Source organism: Myxine glutinosa, chromosome 3 (genome assembly GCF_964187855.1).
Source record: "Myxine glutinosa chromosome 3, kmMyxGlut1.1, whole genome shotgun sequence".
NCBI classification, from domain to species: Eukaryota; Metazoa; Chordata; class Myxini; order Myxiniformes; family Myxinidae; genus Myxine; species Myxine glutinosa.
The window spans coordinates 30,576,996-30,596,194 of NC_136263.1; the positions used below are offsets into that span (position 1 = coordinate 30,576,996).

Here is a 19,199-nt window from a genome sequence, read left to right on the forward strand (position 1 = left end):
ACAAGAAGCACCACACACTACACTATAGGCACCACACACTACACTAGAAGCACCACACACTACACTATAGGCACCACACACTACACTATAGGCACCACACACTACACTAGAGGCACCACACACTACACTAGAGGCACTACACACTACACTAGAAGCACCACACACTACACTAGAGGCACCACACACTACACTAGAGGCACCACACACTACAGCAGAGGCACCACACACTACACTAGAGGCACCACACACTACACCAGAGGCACCACACACTACACCAGAGGCACCACACACTACACTAGAGGCACCACACACTACACTAGAGGCACCACATACTTAGTGAAAGTTCCTGCTGCAAGAACAAAATCTTTGCCAATACAAGAATCAATGTCCTTTCAAGGATCCCAGTTGTAAGATGCGTTAAGAAAAATAAAGGCAAAGACAGAATTGCATTCCCAGATCCCAAGAGCAGTGAGCAGGTCCGATCAATCAAGCATGCAGTGTTTAGAGGAATAAGGGCGACTGCACTATTGATGGTTGCTGTGCTCATGCGGAACATGCCATACGATTCCTGGGTTCTGCAAAATCCAAAGCAAGGAGATGACGGTAGCAGATCAAGGATGCCGTGAACGCCTTGCAAACACTGTTCATCTTAGCGGGTTGGACATCTCCGAATAAAAAGATGATGGTCTCCCCGAACAGATTCTCGCAATCTGGCTGGGTGTCGTGTGTCTCCTTGATGCACATATTTGTGGGAAATTTGGCTGATAACTAAATAGATGTGCATGATTTGTAGAATTATGCATGCCATGATAATATCGTACTTGAGCCAACGTTCTCACATTGCTTTTGCATCATTGCACCTTCACGAGGATAATGTAACGACTAATCCGGAAAAACAATGCTTCCAGGAATTGCACCAATACTGGAATAATTGTGTACGCTCAGAAGGGAATACTTTTAATGCTTCAAGATTGTTAAGGTGTGTGCTTCTTGTCGAGTATTTTATATCCGCAGATGATAATTTAGTGCAAGCCCTTGAAAGACAGAGATGTATGCCATGGTGACAATATTAATTAATTTTAAAGATGTGGTGCCTGAAGTACCCCCGCGTGCTTGCGAAACCATGCTGAATTATTGGGATGCAGTGAGAGAAAAAGTGATGATGATGCGCATCGCAGCGGCCTCTTCATGCTGCATACGTAGTGGGCGTTCGTCTCTCGAGCCAGCACCATCAAGGGAAAGATGAAGCAAAGAGCTGCTGATTCTGATGACATGTCATGCAAGTTTTCAAATAAGGCCTTTTCCAAGAAGGACATCCAGACTGCGTGGCTTTTCATTGTGATGGGCATGAAAGAAAATGCACTACATGGAGGCACATGTAAGATGACCGACCGCCCATTCCGTTACCACAATGGGCATTCATCAAGCCACAAAGTTGAAAACAAGAAGCTGCAGTAGCTCAACAATTCAAGTGGTCAGGTATTTAGACGTTTGTAAACGATCAAGAAGATTGAAGTTTAAAGCTGCAGCAAAAAATAACCAGAGAGTGCACCACGGCAATGTTGGGCCAAAAGGCCTCATTTCCTTGTTTGAGGTCGATGTCTACATTTTTAGACATACACACACATACAGGGAATTGACTTGTGGCGGTGGGGAGGAAGTTGTAGGGTTTTGCCCATGACCTGACCCTTGCTACCCCCAGCACATGTGCAAAATTTGGTGGAGCTTGATAAAGGGGTGTGGAATTGTCAGGTAATCAAAGAAAAGTCCTCACAGTGACTAATACACACGTACACACACATCGAGACCTGAGACGTTCTCTGTTCCACCTTCTAAAACCTACATTTTGGAGATAAACACACACAAACTTTCTTCTTTTTGTTATCTATAAATATGTATATATAAGCTAAGGGCTAAGCTCATGTGTTGTACACTTTGGGGTACAAGCACAAAACTTTCCAGATATGTTTAGGAATGTATTGTAAATTATTTTAGATATGGAGGCATCGCAAATTTTTTTCATGGCCGCCCATTTTGTGAAATGGCTGCCAGATATTTTAAATTAAAAAAAAGTACATAATGTGCACAGGGTACTAAATATAGTCAGAAACTATAGTGAATATAGTGAATCTCTCTACTGCTCCAAGAGACATCCCCAAAGAGAATTTGAGAACTATCGAGATGTTTGTCATTCTGTTGTACGACAAGACTTGCAATTGTACAGACATTGAAGTTTCAAGTTGAAAGCTATTTGCAAGAACAAACTCCAGAGATAAAATTCCATCTACCAGGGCTGCACTAGAACATCATGTTTGGAGATGTATGCATCATGTTTAGACGTTATATGTATACATTGTATGTTAGCCATATTGGAGGCCATTTTGGAAAATGGCGACTGTTTTGCAGGCATGGATCATTTACCCAATAGGAAATTGAAATATTCAAGTTATTGTGTTAAAAAACCCAAAACAAGCCATTTAATATAGATCGGGGGCTTGTTTATATGGAAATGTAGGTACGTTGGCCTGGATGGCAGCCATATTGGTAAATGGCAGCTTCGTGAAAAGATTCCAGATGCCTCTATATCTAGATTTATTTGAAATATGTTCCTGAACATGTTTGCCAAATTTGGTGCTTATAACCAGAAAGTGCACAATTGTCTCTATGTAGGGTACGTAGACCCTCACTACAACCCAAATGCAATTACATTCACAAAAAATGCTCAATTACACACCTATAATAGCGTAGGGCAGCCGCGACTGCCAATGACAAAGTAGCACCTTGACCCTCTCCAACAAACGCAAACAGAGGGTTAGCACGTGGGCCAAGAAGTAGAACTGTGGGCCAGCAGGACACGCCGAGAGCCTGCCAAAGCTGGGCTTCACCGTCGCACACCACAGGGTGCTCAATGTTGTAGCGCTGCACCGCTGCAAGAACACCATCCGTCACCTTCTCATGTGGAAACTTAGCTGAATGGACTCCAATCACAACCAGGCCGTCTAAAAAAAACAATAAAAAAAACAACAGCAACAAAGTAACTTGATAGCATACCCTTTCAAATGGATTAGCAATTTTGGACAATCGTATCAACAGTTTTCTCCATTTGGCTCCATCATTGCAAGACTCAGTTAACTGTGGGTCCAATTTGAACTTCACAGGACCAGTCCAGCAATTTAACATCACTCCATCTTTTATCTTGCCAAATGCAAGATCCCAGGTTCAACAAATTGATGAACTCAAGGTTATGTTGGACATCGAAATGGCTGCTCTCAGCAAAACATGGTTTCCCTCTGAAATTGACTCCGATGTGTTTACAATCTCCAAATTTGCTCTTATTAGCAAACACCACTGCAATAAATGAGGTGGGAGTGTAGCCCTATAAGAGAGAGCATCCAAGTTAGAGCTTTGAATAAAATCTCTGTACTAGATGAACTTGACGTAAGTTGGGTGTGGGCTCACCCTCAGCGGACACCCCGGACGGTTAATGGTTTGATTGGATGTGCTGTTTATCATCCTCCTGCTTCACCACACAATGTCTGCTCATTGAACATATATCGTCCACATTAGATACTGTTACGTTTGTGGGGGTAGGCATGAAATACCTTTGGAAAGTAGGAATGTGTATGTTTTAGTATGGACCATGTGATGCGAAAAAAAAAGCAGCCCATCTCGATGTACATAAGCAGGGTAAATGTTCAGGTTAAGAGTGTTTGCATGTCGCCATAAGGGGTGTGTTAACTAGTTATAGGGCATAAGATTAATAAACCCCAATGTGTAATTGGCCCCTGTGATTTTTCCCTTCGTTTATTTCATCAAAAATGGCCGCCACTATAACAACCATAATAGTCCGAAAGAAACCCGAACATTTGCCGATCGGCAAAGGAACCCCACCCAATTCCCGAAGGACAGCTAGGCTCCGCCTCGAAGGACCAGACTTGACAGGCCATGCCTGAACTTCCTCATTGGGCATCAAGAATGTCCATGAGGCCACGCCCCGAAGGACTATTGGTTGGGACGATTCGACGGCGCTGGGCGATTGGTCAAAAGGATGACATCATCGGGATGCTCCAAGAAAAAGAAAGATGACATTTTCTCTCTCTTTTGTGCTGGCGTTCATTGGAGGCGGTCATATTCTCTCTTTTGAGCTGGCTTTCAAAGAGAATGACTGCATTTGCCTTTTGCTCTTGTCCTGGCCTTGATCGAGGCAGTCGCTTGGTTGTTTTGCGTGGGAGGACGACAGACGCTTGTCTTTGTGCGCCGGAGGGATCATCGGAGCCTTGTTAGCGAAAGAGGGCCGCCTGCCCGGATTACCTCACGGTCGGGGTGCGACAAAAAAGCGTCTCCGCACCATTGTTGGAGTGGGCTTTGGCCGCTTTGGAACTGCCGACTCAAATGACGCCCTCGCTGGAACAGTAAAGTTGAGTTCGGCCGATTATAAAAGGAACATTATTTTATTTTATTTTATCATTCCCCTATCTGTATACGAGTCGGATGGAGGATCCTCAACCTAGGAATTTTAGTTTACCTCACCTTTAGTTGTCTTTTACATGAGAAGAAGAAAGAACCACCTTTAGAGGCCATTTTTCCCCACAGAGCAGGGGTTGGCCTTTTTTTTGGCACCGTGGTCCCCTTTTTGAAGCAATGTTTTATGGCCGGATGCCCTTCCTGCCGCCAACCCTGTTAGTCGCCTCTTGCGACACACAGGGAATTACCAGTGAACTGGTACTCAATTTGCCGACCTCCGAAGGATGACAGGCTGAGTCAACCCCCCTGGTGTTAATTCAGCGATCCACCGGGATTCGAACCCAGGATCCTATGATCCCAAGCCGGCACCCTAACCGCTAAGCCAACACCAGGCTCATAATATTCAACTGTGAATGAAATGTATTTGATTGTAATTTTTAAAGACATTGTAACAACCAAAGAAACATGTGATACATGTAGTAATGGGTTTAGATGCAGTCTAAACATGTAGTAGTCTAATACATGTAGTCTAATACATGTCTAATACATGTAGTCTAATACATGTAGTAATTGTCTTTTACATTACTGTAAATAAATTTATATTTGTTGAATTTTACTTTTCCGTCCTGTCTCATTTCTTTGTTCTGTGGGTTCGGATTAACCCTGTGTCAGCCGTCCGATCAGGTAAGGCTTCGGGCTTTCCCGCACGTGCGAAAAGATAAATCCCGCCAAGGTTCGAAGTATGCCTCGGAGTTAACAACTTTCGGCTTTCCGTCGCCCTGAGGTGTTCACCACAGGGCTGACACGGCAATACGTTGCGACTCAGTGCCCTAGTGCAGGAGTTACGATTCTTGGTGATTTCAACGAGGTGGACACTGAATTAATTTGTCAATTAACTGGCTTCTTCCAAATTGTTAAAACCCTTTTTGGGGTCAAGCTATATTGGAAAAATATTTTAACTAATTTAAAACACCACTACCATGACTCCTGTTGGTCTGAGTGACCATAATGCAGTTCTGTGGTAACCTTTGCAACCAGACAAACGTAACATTCTCCGTACAAGCATTGGGCATCCTTTCAAGGACTCCGATCAACGAGCCTTTGGTCAGTGGATAACTAACCACAAATGGAGTGAGGTTGAAGTTGCTAAAACTGCGCAAGCCAAAAAAAAAAACTTAATGGACATAACAGCAAAACACGTTTTACCTTGTCAGGAATGTCACTGAAGGATGCTGCCAATGAAATTAACCAACATTTCATCTCGGTGGCTCAGGACATTCCGCAACTCAATCTTAGCCAGTTGCCTACCTACCTACCTTCTGCTGCTCCACCACCTTCAGTGTTTCCGCAGGATCTTTTCAAGAAACTTAAGAAATTGAATATTAATAAGAGTGGCGGACTGGACTGTATACCACATCGTATTAACAAGGAATTTACATACGAATTTGGATTCCCACTTACTGAAATATTCAACTGCTCACTCTGTGAAGGTGTATTACCTGATATTTGGAAATACGCTTATGCTATACCGCTTCCAAAGTCTCAACCACCAAATCTTGATATTCTTCGTCCAATTTCACTCACATGCTCATTTTCCAACGTTTTTGAGGATTTTGTTGTAAGTTGCATTTGTGAGGACATTAGGAATTCTACTGAAATTCAACAGTTTGGTTTTCTTAAGGATTTGTCTACAACTCTTTGTTTAGTTAAAATACTGGATGATATTTTTAAGGGAACTGATAAACTTCTCTAAAAAGTTTAACTTCTAAAAAAATACTAACTTCTCTAAAACATTTGATCGTGTAAGCCACCAGATTGTTGCTGATAAGTTTATTAATCTTGGTGGTAGACCATTATTATCCCATGGATTTGTAGTTTTTTTTTATCCAATAGAAGTCAGGCTGAACGGTACAACGGTGTGGTGTCCATATGGGAATGCTGAGGTCAAATAACGGTCAAAAACAACAATTTCAAACAACCAATCCTGGGGTCCCTCAAGGCACAAAAATTGGTCCGGTTGTTTTCATAGCCATGATAAATGACTTTGTTTCCGGTTATCCTGAAGTTTCACACTATAAGTATGTTGGTGACATGACCTTTTGTCAAACTTGTAGTGACACTGAGCAAGCTAGTCTTCTGTAGCAGCAACTTGACTGTCTCCAAGAATCGTCATCGAAAAACAATATGAATCTTAACACTAGTGAATGCCAAGTCATGATTACATGTTTTCGAAGACTCCCGGCAGAGGTGCCTAGTTTTCGTATCGTAGACTCAGCTATTAATCAAACAGATTGTGTTAAACTATTAGGCATCCAGGTGTAAGAAAACTTGAAACGGGACACGAAAGTTCAGGCCATGTGTGAAACCTTCAACAGAAAACTACTTTTTGCGGAAAGTGAAACATTGTAATATGCCTGTTTCCAATTTAATAGCAGTTTATTTACAGTATGTTAGACCCACTTTGGAACATGCTTCGCCCGCATGGTTTTTTGGCTTAACTAAAGCCCAGAAGGAATGTTTGCAAAAGTGCAACGGAAAGCGTTTCGTATAATTCTCTCTAGTGACTTTTGTAGAACCAAATCTTATGCAGACATTTGTCACTTAATATTCCTGGTCTTTCTGAGAGGCTCGAACAAATCCCTCAATTTTGGCAATGCGCTCTTAAAATCAAACATACACAGAGATTGGCTCCCACCCCCCCCCCCACCCTCCCACCCCCCCCCCCCCCCCCCACCCTCTCGCCCCCCCCCCCCTAGGAACAATATCTTAAGGAACTATGACATGTTATCTACTATTAGATGTCAAACCAACCGCTACAAGTGCAGCCCTTTTTAATCTCCTTTTTTAACAAGAATTGGATGAGGTCGTTGTGTTCAATAAGAGTTTGATGTATATTGTGGTTTTGCTGGATATCTGTGATTTCTTGGTTTTTTTCTTGGTTTGACATCAATTGTATCCCATTTATTCTGTATTTTATGTTTGAGGCCTTTTTCATTTTTTTATTTTCTTCTTGTAACATTTGTAAATTGACTCTAGTTCAGCCTATGGCTGTGAATGTCTTTTGGAAATAAACCAATTATTAGCCGCTGTTGGACTTAGTCCGAAACGGGGGATTGTGGATTTGGTCTCGTCCGTCTGTCTGTCCGTGCGTCTGCAACCATATCTTGGAGATGTATCGACCAATTTTGTTCACACTTGGCAGAAAGACAATACCTGAGTGTACATATGCACATCATTTTGTTTCGCGATGCAATAAAAGATGGCCTACTGGTAGACTCACAGCCATTTTAGTTGTAAACAAGCGTTACGCCTAGGGCCCCCGTCGGGGAAGTGATGTGAGTTGACAAAGTGGAAGACGCAGAAACCATGCTATGATATGATATTTCGCTCACAAGGTTCAGACATACATGGAGGCGGCCATCTTGGATTTTGACGTGGCGACCCAATTTTCAATAGGGTTCTTCCTTATGCCTAGATACACCCACACACCAGATTAGAAGTTGGTACTTCGCTTATTTTTCAAGATATTTCGCTCACAATGTTCAGACATATATATGGTGGCGGCCATCTTGGATTTTGACGTGGCGACCCAATTTTCAATAGCGTTCTTCCTTATGCCTAGATACACCCACACACCAGATTAGAAGTTGGTGCTTCGCTTATCTTTCAAGATATTCCGCTCACAAGGTTCAGACATGCATGGCATCAGACGTACATGGTGGCGGCCATCTTGGATTTTGACGTGGGTTGCACCCACACACCAAATAAGAATGCGGTCCATCGCTTACGCACGCACGCACGCCCGCACGCACGGACACACGGACGGACACACGGACGGACACACGGACGGAGGGGAAAACCATAGTCCCCCTTTCGCTCCGCGGTGTGACGGGGGACAACTAGAGCAATGCGACTGTCGCCAATATGCCTCAACATAGTCCCACAAGGGGTAGATGTCCTCTTTCACTGTCCTAAAAATAAACAAGTTTGATTTAAATCCCTTCAGCTGTTTTGAAGTATCACATTTTCACCAGCCTTGACACGTTTCACATCGATCGGTGAAGCGCTTTCAGAGAAGGGATTTTTTTTTTGAAATATCGGCTTTTTAAGCTAATATAGTTGTCACACCACATGACATATGACATGAAAAATGTACACACTGCATATGTATGGGTAGAGGATCACGTTTGTGAAGTTTTGTGTTGATCGGATAAAGTCCGTTTTTCTGTCCAAGATGGATGCCAAACCACATGACCTATGATGTCATTATTTTCAAACTATATGCAACAGTGGTGCTAGATTATATTTGTAAAATTTCGCATCGATAGGGTAAGTGGTTTCAGAGATATAATTATTTTATATTTTCCTTCAAGCCAATATGGCTGCCACACCATGTGACCAATGATGTTTTTGTGATCATCTTTTAATCGCCATGCCTAATCAATGACATGCGTAAAGTTTCGAGTCAATCAATTTTGTAGTTTGGGAGAAGATGTTTTTATGAGGTTTTTGGTTAAATCCAATATGGCTGCAAAACCATGTGACCTATGATATCATAAATTTAATATTTCAATACAAATGGGTCATAGATCATGTGCATGCAATTTCAGATTTTTAGGATAAGGAATTCGATTATAACATTTTTGGCTGGTATACCACTTCACCTATGATGTCATCATTATCATGCTTTTCTTCCCCATTGGGAGTACTTGACAATGTGCCAAGTTTCAAATTTTTCCATTCAGCGGTTTCCGAGAAATACATTTTTAATTACTAGCAACGGTACCCGCCCTACGGGCGGGGCTTCATTGGGAGGCCCAGATTAAAAGGCTAAATATCAGAAATTGAAGGCTTTTTTTCTTTTAAACGATTTATATAAACATCCGTTAAATCTCGATCGGTGCAGCCGTTTGTGCGGCACCCGGGAAAATAACGTCATGCGGGAGCAAGTATCAGCAGGATGTGGCAGTGTGGGAGTCCACGTTTCTGATCCTCTTTCATGCCGAAGTAGCCCACCACTTCTCCAAGCATTCCGCTCTTCAGATCCGCCATGACAGATTTAAGCTTGATACTGAAGACGAGTGCAGTTAGTCCTCCCGATGTCGAATGTACTCCCGATACGTGTTTCCTTCATTGTAAAAACTTCCAAATCAACAGTTAAAAGGATTTTGAGCGGATAGCTGTTACGCGTTACGGCCTTGGCAAGATCGATGGAGACAGCGATCTGTTAGCGTATTCACCGCCCAAATAGCTATGTGGAATTCTCTCATGTAGAGATTAAACTAATCGTGTTCACAATCGCTATGTCGTATGTACTCCCGATACGTGTTTCCTTCAGTTGAAATGGGTTAGAATTCTCTCAAGCAGGGATTCAACCCGGGGCCTTATAAAAGGTCTTTGTCCGAGGTCACCGAGTTCGATCGGTGCAGCCGTGCAGCGATCGGTGCAGCCATTTGTGCGGCACCCGGGAAAACAACATCGTCACAATGAGAACAATGAACGTTATGCGAACGCGAATGTTAGGCGAGAGTCCAAACCTGAGAATGCTGGAGACTAAAGCTGAAATTGGGAAAACTAAATAGCATATTTTACTCCTGGAGATCCCAGGATTATCCACCCAAAATATCGTTGAGATCGGTTCAGCAGTTTTTACGGTACCTTCAAACAGACAGAGAGACGGGCGGACATTTGGTGAATTATAGTAAGATTTGCGCTTATTCCAAGATGGCTGCCATACCACGTGACCTATGATGTCACAATTGTGATAAAACATTCTGCATGCGTGTCACTCCTATGCTGCAAGTTTCATCTTAATCGGACATGTCGTTGCTGAGAAAAACGAGGTTTAGCCTGTACGGACATACGGACGGAGGGACGGACGGACGGACGGGACGGACAACCCGAAAACAAAGCCTCCAGCCACCTTCGGGGACAGAGGCATAAAAACCCGATGTTGAACACGTCCTCAACCATTTATCATACATGCATTTTCCGATGTTGTTCAAACTTAGCACACAGATTAATGAATGATGTCTTACATATGCACATCATTTTTTTTGAGATCAGATCCAAGATGGCTGACTGGTGGCCATTTTGTTACTTAAATGTGTCCCCATCCATCTCTTCGACATGCATGGACAAACTTTATTCAAACTTGGCACAAAGACAATACATGAGAGTATACATATGCAGAAGTTTTTTGTTTTTTTTTGTCATCCGTCCAAAGATGGCGGACTGACAGCCTTTAACTCAATCCAGCAAAATTACTAAAACCATGGAGAGGGCTATGACCTTTTATGTTTTTCTTGTTTTTATTATCAATGCCTTTCAGCACTTTTAAAAATGGTGAAATTAAATGGGCCTGGATACTTCCCAATGCTCGTCCACTTTAGCAGGTTGAATTGAATTGTCATTCAAACATGAGATTTATCTTTTCTGAAAGTTTCCTCCAGGTCCTTTTGAATTTTGTTCATGTACAGGAATACAGGAATTTTATGAAAAATAGTTGGTCAGCCTTGAACAAATTGTAACAAAAAATCTCTGTTGTATTTTCTGTTGTTTTTTAACTCCTGAATATGTCCTCTATCACATATAAACGGTCTTAGGGTATCCTAGAAGGGGAAACCTGGAAAAATCACTGGAATATGGCACACATAAAAATGTCACTTTTCCACATTTCAGCCTTCTTTAAACATGTTAAAGCCGATCTGACGGTTTCAGTGGACTGTTAGATACTGATTAGTAGGCGATTACCTCCGCCACCAAAGATGGATGGAGGTTATGTTTTCACCCCTGTCTGTCCGTTTGTGAACAAGATATCTCAAAAAGCTTTGGACGGATTCGGACGAAATTTGGCAGGGATGTAGCGTATGAGACAAGGACGAAATGTTTCTATTTTGGTGAAGATCCGGATTCGAATCCGGCTACTAGAATTTTTTTAAGTGATTCTTCACCATTGGGAGATAGGGCCAAAAACAATACATAGCAGGATATCTCAAAAGGTTATGGACGGATTTGGACGAAACATGGTGGATCTGTTGAGTGTCTGACACTCTGACAAGGACGATTCGATTTTGATGAAGATATGAATATGGATTCGGATATGAGAATTATTTAATTTTTTCATGTGCTTCTTCACCATTGGGAGAAAGGCCCAAAAACGATATATAGCAGGATATCTCAAAAAGTTATGGATGGAATTGGACGAAACCTGTTGGACAGGTTGTGTGTGTGACAAGGAAGAATCGATTCAATTTCGGTGAAGATCCGGATCCGGATCAAGCTAGTAGAATTTTCTAAGTGATTCTTCACCATTGAGTGACATGACCAAAAACGAGAGGTAGATCAGGGTATGAAAGACTGGACCTATGGTGATTTCTGTGATTGATTTTGATTAAATTTTATTCTGTATTGTAATTTTCTGGTCTACTCTGAGATACAAAACGTAAACTGTTCACCAGGCGGAGGTATGCTCTCTACTGAGTGCCGTTCTAGTTACCCTCACCAGAGGAGAGGGTATTGCATTTGAGTCCGTTTGATTGTCTGTTTGTTACTTGCCGGAAAAGATTCCAGCAAGTATGTTGATTGGTTGGTTTGTCTGTTTGTCTGTCTGTTTGTGCGCAGCACTACGTCTGCATCATTGCACATAGAATCGCCAAACTTTACACACAAATTTGTCTTGCCCTGGAATAGACTTGCAACTGGCACTAACCTGGAACTGAAATAACCTGGAACTCCTCGCTCTTGCAGGGAAAATGGCCTTAAAATGCCTGTTGGTTGGAATAGACTGTGCCCAATTTTTAACTCTCTCGGCCCAAGGCCTCCATTATGACGTCATAATTCGATAATTCGACAAGTACAAAACTTCATCCAATCAAGATGCAATTTCTTGAGCGCCATGTCGGCATAAACTGGTGTCGAGAAAAAATTATGATGACGTCATCGGTCACGTGATTCGGCCGCCATCTTGGAAAAACCGAAAAACTTTGCACCTCTACATCTCCGAAAGTGCTGAATAGAAAAAAAATCTAGATATGGCTCATTGTAAAGAGCTCTCCATGGGGAATAAAATATGTGAATGATGTCATAGGTGCCTCCATTATGACGTCATAATTCGACAAGTACAAAACTTCATCCGATCAAGATGAAATTTATTGAGCATAATCTAGTTACCCTGGAATAGACTGTGCCCAATTTTTAACTCTCGGCCCAAGGCCTCCATTATGACGTCATAATTCGACAAGTACAAAACTTCATCCAATCAAGATGCAATTTCCTGAGCGCCATGTCGGCATAAACTGGTGGAGAAAAAAAATGATGATGACATCATCAGTCACGTGGTTTGGCCGCCATCTTGGAAAAACCGAAAAACTTTGCACCTCTATATCTCCGAAAGCGCTGAAGACAACAAAATTGAGACATGGCTCATTGTAAAGAACTCTCCATGGGGAATAAAATATGTTAACTAGAACGCCACTCAGTAGAGCGCATACTCCCGCCGTGGGTCAAGTTGGAATAGTACGATTTCACAAAAGTTTGAGGGAGTAGTTCAGTGACAACACAAGACAAGACAACACAACACAAGACAGACACTGCACAGATATATATTTAGAATATATAGAAGATAATGTTAAAAAAAAAAACAAGGCAATTTCACTTACATTTTCGGATTCAGCGTTCAATCCTATATAAGTGAGTGTATTTAGAGGCATGTGTGACTTCAACTAAAATTGTAAGCCAGGAAAAACGTTCGTTTCATTCCTATAGGGATACAACATGTAAAACTGGCCGAAAAGTCAAAACAAAACTCGCTCATTTTAAGTCGTACAAGGTAATGCGACCACTCATTCTTCTGGGAAGAATCCCGTGCACATGCTTGTCACACTTATAACTCACCTAAGTCTTTATAAGTTCATCAAATACTGACACCGCGATTGACATTCGCTGAGGTAAATGTTGATATCTCTTCTGAGGTAAAAATAAAACAATTAAAAATAAACAGTTTTAACGCATTATACGTATCAAACGATACATTTTATGAAACGGGGAAACCTAATACACACTTTGGTGGTTTTAAAATGACAGAATATGTCTCTATTAGAAAAAAAAGAACATTGAAGACGACGCTGCTAACAAAATACACCGCTCTAACGCATAACCACGAGTTTAAACTACATTTACAACAAATATGAAAACTATTTTCATATCACAATGTTAAATATAGAATACTAGCAGAAGTACCCGGCATTGCCGTGCGGGGGAGGGGAGGGGTACGGGGGGGAGGGGAGAAGAGGGGGGGAGGGGAGAAGAGGGGGGGAGGGGAGAAGAGGGGGGAGGGGAGAAGAGGAGGGAGGGGAGAAGAGGGGGGGGAGGGGAGAAGAGGGGGGGGAGGAGAGAAGAGGGGGAGGGGGAGGGGGAAGGGGAGGAGAAGGGGGGAGGGGAGGAGGGTGATGGGGGAGGGGAGGAGGGTGATGGGGGAGGGGAGGAGGGTGATGGGGGAGGGGGAGGAGGAGGGGAGGGGGAGGAGGGGAGGGGGGAGGGGGAGGAGGGGAGGGGGAGGAGGGGAGGGGGAGGAGGGGAGGGGGAGGGGGGAGGGGGAGGAGGGGAAGGAGGGGAGGGGGAGGGGGGAGGGAGGAGAGGGGGGAGGGAGGAGGGGGAGGGGCAGGGAGGAGGGGGAGGGGGAGGGGGAAGGGAGGAGGGGAGGGGGGAGGGGGAGGGAGGAGGGGAGGGGGAGGGGGGAGGGAGGAGGGGAGGGGGGAGGAGGGGAGGGGGGAGGAGGGGAGGGGGGAGGAGGGAGGGGGAGGGAGGAGGGGAGAGGGAGGGGGAGGGAGGCGGGGAGGGGGAGGGGGAAGGGGAAGGGGGGAGGGGAGAAGAGGAGGGAGGGGAGAAGAGGGGGGAGGGGAGAAGAGGGGGGAGGAGAGAAGAGGGGGGAGGAGAGAAGAGGGGGAGGGGGAGAGGGGAGGGGAGGAGAAGGGGGGAGGGGAGGAAAAGGGGGGAGGGGAGGAGAAGGGGGGAGGGGAGGAGAGGGGGGAGTGGGGGAGGGGGGAGTGGGGGAGGGGGGAGGGATGGAGGGGGGATGGAGGGAGGGGGAAGGGGAGGGGAGGGGAACGGGGGGGAGGGGGAGGGGGAGGGGAGGGAGGAGGGGGAGGAGGGAGTGGGAGGGGAGGAGGGGGAGGAGGGAGTGGGTGGGGGAGGGGGTAGGGGAGGGGGAGGGGGGAAGGGAGGGGGATGGGAAGGGGAGGGGAGGGGGGAGGGGGGAGAGGGGAATGGGGGGGAGGGGAGGAGAGGGGGGAGGGAAGGAGAGGGGGGAGGGGAGGAGAGGGGGGGAGGGAAGGGAGAGGGGGGAGGGGAGAAGAGGGAGGGGAAGTACCCGGCATTGCCGGGCGGGGAAGAGGAGGGGAGGGGAACGGGGGGGAGGGGAGGGGAGGAGAGGGGGGAGGGGAGAAGAGGGGGGGGAAGTACCCGGCATTCCGTGTATAAACGTGAAGGAGAAGAGGGGGGAGGGGGAGGGGAGGGGGAGGGGGAGGGGAGGGGAGGGGGGAGGGGAGGAGAGGGAGGGGGAGGTGAGGAGAGGGGGAGGGGGAGGGGGGAGGAGAGGGGGAGGGGAGGGGGAAGAGGAGGGGGAAGAGGAGGGGAGGGGAACGGGGGGGAGGGGAGGGGAGGGGAATGGGGGGGAGGGAAGGAGAGGGGGGGAGGGGAGAAGAGGGGGGGGGAAGTACCCGGCATTGCCGGGCGGGGAAGAGGAGGGGAGGGGAACGGGGGGAGGGGAGGGGAACAGGGGGGAGGGGAGGAGAGGGGGGGGGAGAAGAGAGGGGGGAAGTACCCGGCATTCCGTGTATAAACGTGAGGGAGAAGAGGGGGGAGGGGTAGGGGGAGGAGGAGGGGGAGGGGGGAGGGGAGGAGAGGGGTGGAGGGGAGGAGAGGGGTGGAGGGGGAGGGGGAGGGGGGAGGGGAGGAGAGGGGGGAGGGGAGGGGAGGGGGGAGGGCGCGCGAATCGTCGAATCAACACGCTGCTCTGCCACCGATTCAGATTCCGTGTATAATATAATATTGTTGTGGATATGTGGACTGTATATTTTTTTTGATTGTGTGCTGTATTGTTGTGATTATTGTTTATTCTGTGCCTCCTGCCTCCGGAGCTGTGTAAAGACCAAAAGGGCCGTCCCATAGTCCACAAGCATACACGTCAGCCAAGTAATAGAATATACCTGTTGATAGTTATCTCTTATTCTGTGTTTTAGCGTAAGGCTGTGTCTTCCATTAATAGAAATACTCCATTGCACCAGTGAAAGAGATAGATTCCCTTCCATTCCCCCCTTTCCGTCAATTGCAATTTGAAGCGCCTTCCGCATTTTGGTCGGTTTTTTTCCCTTCATCCGCCATTGACCACGAGGCAGGGTTGGGGGAAGGAAGGCGTTTCCCCACCTCGTCAGAGAGGGGAGGAGTGAACCAGCCCCGCTCGACCAACCATGAGCCAGGGGTTTGGCTACAGAGGGCGGAGGAAGAGCGGTCGGGGAGGTTCGCAAAGGTTGAGGGGCGGGGGCCTATATAACCCAAGGCAGGGCGTGTCCAAAGAGAGAGATGCGTTTTTACAGAGGAGAGCAGAAGACAGAAAGGCCTGGAGTTGGACTTTGAGTTGGTCTGAGTTGGTTGGGAGTCGGTCGTCAAGTGCAGAGTGGTGAAGAGTCAGTCAGTAGAGGTGGTGGTCAAGTGGTTGCGTTGGTTGCGGTGAGGAGTCGGTGGTAAAGAGTGAGGGACCAAGAAAGAGAGAGAAAGAGTCCTGAAGCAAGAGAGGAAGTTGTTGGACTGGGTGGGACTAAGGAAGGAGAGAGAACCCGTCACACCAATCCCCCAAGCTCCGCGTTGGCTCCACCAAGCGTTCAGCTCCACCAAGCTCCGCGTTGGCTCCACCAAGCGTTCAGCTCCACCAAGCGTTCAGCTCCACCAAGCTCCGCGTTGGCTCCACCAAGCGTTCAGCTCCACCAAGCGTTCAGCTCCACCAAGCTCCGCGTTGGCTCCACCAAGCGTTCAGCTCCACCAAGCTCCGCGTTGGCTCCACCAAGCGTTCACCTCCAGCCATCCACCTCCTGCAATTCCCCGCGTGAGTCAGTGTCTTTTGTTTGTTCTGTCCTGGGTTAATTAAGTCTGTATAAGCTAGTATTTTCCCTGTGTCACCTGCGTCTTATGTGCTTGTAAATAAACGTGACTGCTTTCTTTTTGCTTGTGTGTAAATAGTCAATAAATTCAGTCGTATTTCCAAACCTTTCTTTGCCTTCGTTTTCCTCTTTGCATTGCGTCGTTTTCGTCTTTTCCCTCATTGAGCAGCTGGGGTGCGATACGGCCAAAGTCTGGGTGAATCGGGTGAGTTTTGTTAGGTCGCGGTCTTACACCACCGCTCGGTCTATAACATCTAACCGCGATCTATAACAATTGGTGTCAGGAGTGGGATTCGGGTCCCGAACCAAATTTTTAAAACATCTAGAAAAAAAATTTTGGTCAAAATTACGAGCTGCCGAAATTTGTTTTTTTAAAGCAAAACCCGAATTTTGAAATCGCGCCATGGCTGTTCAAGGCGACGGGATGCCGGTGGGAGAGATAGACGGGGTAGAATCGACCCAGGACTTAGGAAAAAAAATGGTGGAGGAGAGTAAAGAAGGTGTGGTTGAGGGTGTATCAGGTGCACAAAATGGCGTCCTCACGCATGTGGGTGTAGCGGCACCAAATTTTGCCGCGCCCTTTGTACCAACGGTGGAAGACATGCAATTAATTATGGCTGAAATGGAAGCCCATTTGAAGCGGAACAGTGAGCGATTGTTAAACAAATTGGGAAACCAAATGGAAGCAATAACGAACAAATTGGGAAACCAAATGGAAGCAATAACGAACAAATTGGGAAACCAAATTGAAGCAACAACGAACGGAATGAGGGCCGATAGAGAGGCACGGGAGCAGAGGGACAGAGACCGCAAGTTGGGCGAAAGGGTCCCAGGGGTGCACGAGGAGGTAACGCGAGTCGAAAAGCGCTGGTTGAGCGAAGCGGAGGAAAGCACGGGTACAATGACGGGGGTAGAAATCGCGACCCGGGGCTTGGAAAAGCCGGCGACCGATGAGGTAGAGGGAATTTTATTAAAGCCAACGGTCGTCGTGAGTACAGAAAAAGCGGAAGTGGGCATTGAAATTGAAGAGATGACGGAGGTAGCCCGGGAATTGCAGGGAGAAATGGATAATGTACAAAGTCTGTGTTCAAATCATGATGAGATGCTCACTAACCAAATAAAAAGTTTGCAGGTGGCAAAGGAGGTGCGGAGACAAGGTACGGAGGTGAGTGGCAATGTATATGATGTGAGGAAAGCTTCAGTCGGCTTGGGGATTGGTTTGGATCCGGGTGTTCGTGAAAGGCCGTTGGTGAAGTGTGTGACAGGTCAGGTGTGCGAAAAAAGAGGTGTGCGAGAATGTCCGACCATGGGGTGTGTGAGGAAAAAGTGCACGCCGAGGAGTGAGTGTGCCGTCAGGAGTGAGCCGGTCGAAGCGCGTGTGCGAGGGGGTACATCGAAGCGCGGTGTGGTGAGTGTTACGGAGGAAGTAACGAGAGAGTGTGCACCTGTGGTGAGTGTTACAGAGGATGTAACGAGAGGGTGTACACCTGTGGTGAGTGTTACAGAGGATGTAACGAGGAAGTGTACGCCTGTGGTGAGTGTTACAGAGGATGTAACGGGAGGGTGTGCGCGAGAAAGGTGTGTAACGGACGGGTGCATGAGGAAAGAGTGTGCCGTCGAAAGTAAGGGTGAGTGCGCTGTCAAGAGTGGTGGTGAGAGTAGTGAGAGTGACAAGGAGAGTGAGCTGGTTGTGACAGGTGAGCGAGGATGTACACCTGGGATTGAAGGATGCACACCTGGAATGGTAGAGCGTGTGTGGGAAGGCACATTTGAGTTGGTAGTGAGGCACGTGGTTGGGTGTGCGAATGAGGGCACACCTGTGATTGTCACAGAGGAGGTGACCGAGGAGGGGGCGCGAAGAGGTGTGTTGGTGAGGTGTGATACCAACGAATGTGTGCCAAGGTGTTCGGTGGCCAGGTGTGTGACCAAGGCTGTGAGTGGAAGGGGTGTACCTGGGTGTGTAAGGAAAGGTACGAGGAGGATGGAAACGGCTGGATGTGTGAGCAAGGAACGGGCTGCGGGGTGTAAGCATCCAGGTGAAGCATCGACGATAACCGGGTTAAAGGTTAGAACGACTTATAGCCGACTCGGGCCCTCGGTGCGTGCCGGGCTTCGCGTGCCGCGAGAACCAGCGGGGATCCGAACCACGGCGGTTTCGAAAGAACTGCCGTGCGCGATCCACGCTGGGCCTCGCGTGGAACGGCCGCGTCCGGGCTCCACTAGACGGAGCGGGCCGCCCGATAGGAAGGGTCGTCATGGCGACCACTTTCTATTGAGACGTGCCGGCAGGTCGAGATCGGGACATTGGATGGCTCCACGCCGAGGTGGTGCGTGAGATCTCGGCCCGGGTAAGCCCCCATCCCTGCCACGAATGCGGGACGTATCCAGCCGCTGGCACAAAAGAACCCGCGTTCATGGCTCGGCTGTACGAAGCCGAGCTTTCGAAGGAAATTGGCGCACCGAGAGGATGTAATAAGTAGACGGGTGATGGTGATAGTGATAGTGATTTAAAACGAAATTTAGAAAAGTGAATAGAATTGGCAGTAAATGGAAAATTTTTGAATTGTTGGATTTGGACGA

General features: G+C 46.8%; 1 protein-coding gene across 3 annotated transcripts in view; it reads right to left on the reverse strand.

The window, feature by feature from the left end:
- The window catches only part of NHLRC2 (NHL repeat containing 2), a 277,896-nt gene that overhangs the window by 171,986 nt on the left and 86,711 nt on the right, over positions 1–19,199 (reverse strand). For all 3 annotated transcript variants that reach the window (XM_078773794.1, XM_078773795.1, XM_078773793.1), the window contains one exon: positions 2,735–2,999. In XM_078773794.1, the coding sequence (XP_078629920.1) occupies positions 2,735–2,999 (265 nt within the window). The remainder of the gene's footprint in view (positions 1–2,734; positions 3,000–19,199) is intronic.